We start from the raw sequence: 6,229 nt of genomic DNA on the forward strand, positions 1-6,229 counted from the left end.
CCAGGATTTCTTAAAGGGGGACGGGGGTCCGTGACATGAAATACTGTGCTCATCACAACAGGGGCTCGATCATTCTAAACTATTTTACTGGAACATATATTGGTTCGTTCAGCCAGGATTTCGTAACGGGAAGGGGGGTTGACATGAAATTCTGAATGCCCAGGAGCTCGATCAATCTAAACTACTTTACTATCAACATATGTTGGTTTGTTAGGACAATAAAATGAGGATATGTTGGTAAGTATTTTAAAAACAAACTATGAGAAATCTCGAGTAAAATAATAATAATAAATAAAAAAGTGCTGAAAAAGATTTTAAAATATTTACATCCTTCCTCTGTTCATTCAAATATAACAATTTTCCTTCATATGACCCCAACTATTATATAAAAAGTACATATTCACTATTATAAAAAGTACATACTCAATAATGTCTTGTAAAATATTTTACAATATCTGCGTTCCTTTCTCTGTTGAATCAAATGTTAACAGAACTTTCTTACCATATATTTTTTCTTTTTATTATTCCGTCAACTACTGTCCGTTCCAATGACAGGTTAAAGGAGCAGTAGAAAATTTGTTTTTGAAATAACATGTTTGATACTGCAAGGATGCGATGATGAAAATTTATGATAAAAAATGTCCACGTTGTTACACAACGGTACTATACTTTCGGGAGCTTGAAATCTCCTTTGAAATCCCCCTGACTAGTAGCAGAAATTCTGAGAATTCCGTAACTTTTCTAGAAAATTTAAAATACCCTGACTCTTCCATTATATCTCGCTCACCTCGCCAGCATGTACTGTATTTCAAGTAATACAAATCTCTTCAAAAGAAAAGAGTAACCAAAAGCTTCCTGATTTTTTACATTTTTAACGCGATCCTTCTTTTTCTCATTTCATTTTTTATCCTTCCTTATTTTTTTTAATTTCTCGTCTCGAAGGGGGGGTCCGGGGAAATTTTGCTCAATTTCGTGTCAGTTATTACCTCCAGTTTGCCGGTGTATTATCGTACCACCCTCTTTATATGAATATGTACTATTTACTGCTCTTATGACTCATAAATATGTGGAAGGATATAAACCGCGTTGGAGGGAAACCCTCGAGGTATCCCCGTATTAAGATGTATTGTAAATCATGACATTAACTGCAAAGCGACCGACATGCTCAGACAAAACATAGTTTGGAACCAAATGTGCAAGCCACATAAGATTCTGTCTGTATCTTGTAATGTTCTGCGGACCAGAAACTTTCCATTGTAAAGAGTTTTGCGATTTAGAGGATTGGGAAATGAAGTTAAGACCGCTCACAAATCTTCGTAGATTGATATCTTTTATGTCAGAGACGAGAGTTACATTGACAACCATAACCTGTAAATCGAAAGCGTGCCAATAAACAATATATAAAATAGATGTCCATGGCTTCATCTGTTAGTACACAATTACATTTTAGTAGTATTTTTGTAAATAATACACATAGGTTTCAATACAAACTGCATTAATGGTAATAACAACACTTGAAGATTATGCCAACTTTCATTATATATTACTTCCGGTTTCTATGGACCAAATGTTCTTACTGTATTGAATGTTCATCCGGTGGAAGATAATCAGAATTGCTTGTAGTTGTTCCCAAGCTCGAAGTGAACCGTAGTAAAATACTTAACCAAATAGGTTAATTTAACTCAAAAGTTCCGCGATAACTTTTCTTTGTCCGATTCCATAGTTCCTTCCACATTAGTGGTGTCGAGTAAAATAATCTTAATTAAAAGATGAAAAAATAGTTCCTGTACAAAAAAGGAATCAAACTGCGAACTTCATTCGACAAACTTTCCTTGATGCATTAGTAGCGTTAGTGTTGCGTTAAGATTAAAGAACATTTCAGGGTATTCGACGAACAGTACATAAAACAGTGTGCGTGTGTTTTCTCGGTTCTCTTTAATATTTCCTACGTACGTCATTCTACTATTATCCATCTTATTATTGTCTTCCTTGAGTTGAACTAAAATAAATAAATAAAAGTAAAATAAAAATAAGATTAACAATAATCTCCTTTTACGTTCTGATTAGATGTGAGAAATTTAGTCTGTATTACTTTTGGCAGAATAAATCATACATCCATAGTAGATGATTTCCACTCGTGCTCTCGTAAAGAATTCAGAAAAATAGACAATCAAATAAGTACATTTATTCCGAAGCTGTTAGTACTTCCCTCTTTCCTCCAGTTCACGCAAACACCTAAGAAAATACATAGAAAGATGTAAGATGTCGTTGACATTCAAATTCGTTTAATTCCATGGTTTTAAATGTTTTTCCCCGTTCGAAGTTCCTTAGAGTTATAGAACAAGTGGCTTCATTAAAAAAAAAAAAAAAAAAAAACTCTGCTTGGAAATGAACTCTTAAAAGCACTCATCTTGCTTTTCTGTATCCTGTTTCGAATTTCTTGAGAAAACCATACTAAATGTTAAACTTTCGTTTCAGAGCTCAAGAACTACAGGAGCACCTGGCACAGGAAGGATCATTAAAAAAAAAAAAAAAAATCGTTGCCAGTAGTCCTGTGAAAGAATGAAGACTGCTGTTGGTTGCTGTTAACTGCCGTGCAACGTTACGTCCATGACGTCAACGAATTGTATTTTGCTCTGTTCATTAAGATTTAAGATAGTAAAAACAGAGGATTAGTAGAAAATGATGAAAGGAGAAAAAAAAAAAAAAATAGAAAAGTTGACACGCATATATGTGTATCCGTAGTTCAAATTTATAGTACATTCTTTTTAGATTGCAGTTTAAATTTTACTGAACAGGGTGAAGTAACAGTGCCTTAAAAAATACACAATTTACATTCCGAAACTATGTGATATTACATTTAACAAATGTTTTAACGTTTATAGCTATTTTTTCAATTCATTGAACAAATACCAGTACTCTTGTTTAATTGATCTAAGGTTACAGGTTCCTCAGGTAAAGATTGAGATTGTAAGATTGTCTTGGTATTTATTTGAGAACAGTAATCATAGAAACAATTAACGGAAGTATTGCGTTTCGTATTTGTTTTTGTCCTTGCATGTCTTTATACAGTATAAAGAATTTATAGTGCTATGATAACGAATTTATAATCGTATTATAAATAAGAACAATTGAGAATTTTGAAATTTTACCATTTACTATAATATTTTTTCAATATTGGAGTAGTACATGTATTTGATAATACCAGTGTTTCGGTATATGTTGTACACGTTTTAATAATTTTTGTCAGTATGGAAAGTTAAGGGTGGTGGGTAGCGGAACAGTCTTTATTTTACAAAGTATTATTTGCGCTCATTCCTTAATATATAACAATTCGGCACAAAATTTGGTGAATAACACAATTTTTACTTCTATATAAAATTTGTAACAATGTAGTTTTAATGGAACACTTAATGATTACCTTACTAGCTTTAATAATTACCTATTTCCTAAACTTTTTTAGTATTGTTTTGTGCATGCCAAAGAATTAAGAATAAGTGATTCTTGTTACATTAATAGTCGTAGGGGAATTTTAAAAAAAATACCAAAGGAATGTAGAAATGATTAGTTAATTTTTCAAAAATATATATTTTTTAAAAGCAACCATCTTCCTAGTTATCTTCTATATAGAGTTGCTTGAAACTTTTCAAACTTGCTATGAAAAAAAAAAATGTATCTATTGTTACCTTGCCAGCATTATTTCATTAATAAGTATTATAGTATTTCGTTGAAAGGCAGGTTTTTATGACAAATTTATTCTACGTTTACATACATACATATATATATATATCTATATAATATCGCAAGACAAAATTATTTTGCTTAGGTATTTGGTTTTCTTACTATTATTATTGTTGTAAATTTTCTTGACACATACATATATATAAAGAGGAATATTTCATAAAACTTTTCGCTCCTAGAGCATATTTTGACTACTTCTGCTATTTCATCGGTTTACAGAACCATTGACTTAATCTTTACCACAAAGTTAGATCTATTAGTTTCAAAGACCGCTTATGCAATTACTATTTCTTTTAAGAGAGATTTGTATGTTAATAAATAATTTGGGACTGTGTTCAGTGACAATCTGTTATATCAAATAGTTACTAAGCAAATACTTTCTTCCCAGTAATGTTAATATTTCAGCAAATAGCACAGTCATTTATGCTATAAACAAAATTCTTTAGAATTATAAGCATAAATTAACAAAATGACTTCCAAGAAACTTTTTGAATGTAAAGTAATAGTACAGATTTTCTTCCATGTAAGTTGGACTTAAATATAAACCTGTTATATTATTTTGACATAATGTGGGTAAATATGATTTGCCGTTAAAAATTTAAAAACTGCATTACATGAAATGTAATTGTTGGTACTTACATGCAAGTACGATAAAATACAAGGTATAAATAAATCCGTAAAATACTAAGGACAACAGGATAATCTGGATTATGTAAAAAAGACTTGTAAAATTTTACATCGAACTACAAATAGAACTTACTACAGGAAAAAGTTCCATTCCTTTTAAATACACGTTACACGTAAAAGCGTTGCAAGTTCTGTTTTTTTCAAAGCAGTTGATATCAACAATAGACTGTTACGTGAAAAACTTGGATTGTTCCCACTCCCTGTACTGTTCATTGAATGTTTTGACATGTGTATGCTGTTTTCATTATAATAAGCTACTTTTGTCTGTACTGTGTTTTCGTTCTCAGTAATGAAAAATGTATGTGTTTCTGTGTTGAATTTTGTATCCTGTAACATGCTTTTTATATACTACTTTCTCGTGAATTTTCAATAGGTGTTAGTATTTTGTACTACACCATAACTTTGTTTTACTAAGAATTTGTATCTTTGGTTCATGAAAATGAATAAAGGTTTATTGCTGATCAGTAGATAAGATTTTTTCCACCATATTTCATGTCGCTTCTTCGTTGTGATTGTCCGAAATGAAAGTAATGAAAGAGACGATCGCAGAAAGGATCTGCTTCCATTTTGTGTAGTTTTGAGATAGTTTCCTCCCTTCTTTCTGTAATATTTAAATCTACGACTCCAGACTGTTCTTACACTCACGTGCTTCAATGTTTACTTTACATCGTTGTAACACTCTTGACAGCAGCCCTCTCTATACGGAATCGGAAAAATTCATAAACTAAATTCCAGTAAAAAAAAAAAAACTAACGAAAGTAACTCTCACACGAATCTTGAAAGTTCCATTGAGTATATTTAAAACCAAGAAAAAATATAAGTGAACAATAAGCGAGACGAAAATAATGTAGTATTCGGAAATAGCAACAGCAGCTTGACGATCTTTGTCGTACTTCCATTAGATGGAATTATTTATTTGGTGTATTTTATATAATAGATATTGAGAAGATAAGTATTCAGACGAAAGTTTAGATATTGAGATGTACTTGTATTTAGATCAGAAGTTACTTGTGAAAAGTAACGCGTTAAAAGTTACTTTACTTTCCCTTAAAATGTAACGTGTTAACTTGCCTCAAAAAAAGGAACTGCTACCCTACTTCGAAAGTAACGCGTTACTCTTCAGTCCGAAACTTTGAATATGTAAAACAAAAAAAACTTCAATTATTATTATTATTATTATTATTATTATTATTATTATTATTATTATTATTATTCCCAATCATCGTAAATGTTTAGAACTGTAGGTTGATAATAGTAGTGTTGCTATATCCTTTCATGTGGACAGTTACTTTATTGAAAATTTGATGTGCTTCGCTGACTTCATAAACGTAATATTGCACGTTCTAAATCGCTTTATGTAGATGCAAGAACAAATTCTTAATTGACAGCTATACGAACATTCTCATATAATGTAACACTGACTAAAATGCCATACTGCGTTAGAAAATAAATGACTGCTTATTATTATTCTGCTAAATTAATTATAACATTTAAAAATAAAAATACAGAATATAGAGCAACATTGCACTGTAACTAATAAAACAGCAGATAAACTGGGGGTGAATCAAAACTTGCCAGTAACTCTAAAATCGATACATGCTTTTTGAAGCTAGTTGCTCTCAACTCCATAATCAACTGGACTCTAGGATACGCAAACTGATCTGAAAGAACTCTTATATTACATACCATCAACAAACTATTTTCTAGTAATAAGATAGGGCTGCTCATCAGAACAGTGTATTCATATTGACCCCTTATTGTATATCGTTAATTATGGCACCCTAGCTGTTGATAAATATTT

General features: G+C 31.1%; 1 protein-coding gene and 1 long non-coding RNA gene across 7 annotated transcripts in view; one reads left to right on the top strand and one right to left on the bottom strand.

Annotated features, from left to right (window-relative positions):
- The window catches only part of BicC (protein bicaudal C), a 444,159-nt gene extending 439,259 nt beyond the window's left edge, over positions 1-4,900 (top strand). For all 3 annotated transcript variants that reach the window (XM_081759695.1, XM_081759697.1, XM_081759696.1), the window contains one exon: positions 2,479-4,900. In XM_081759695.1, coding sequence (XP_081615821.1) covers positions 2,479-2,522 — 44 coding nt within the window. In that variant the 3' untranslated portion in view covers positions 2,523-4,900. The remainder of the gene's footprint in view (positions 1-2,478) is intronic.
- LOC145686407 (uncharacterized) overlaps positions 1-6,229 on the bottom strand; it is a 501,835-nt gene that overhangs the window by 369,045 nt on the left and 126,561 nt on the right. The gene's annotated exons all lie outside the window — the stretch shown is intronic.

Source organism: Thermobia domestica, chromosome 5 (genome assembly GCF_964235325.1).
Source record: "Thermobia domestica chromosome 5, izTheDome1.hap1.1, whole genome shotgun sequence".
In the NCBI taxonomy this organism is placed as follows: domain Eukaryota; kingdom Metazoa; phylum Arthropoda; class Insecta; order Zygentoma; family Lepismatidae; genus Thermobia; species Thermobia domestica.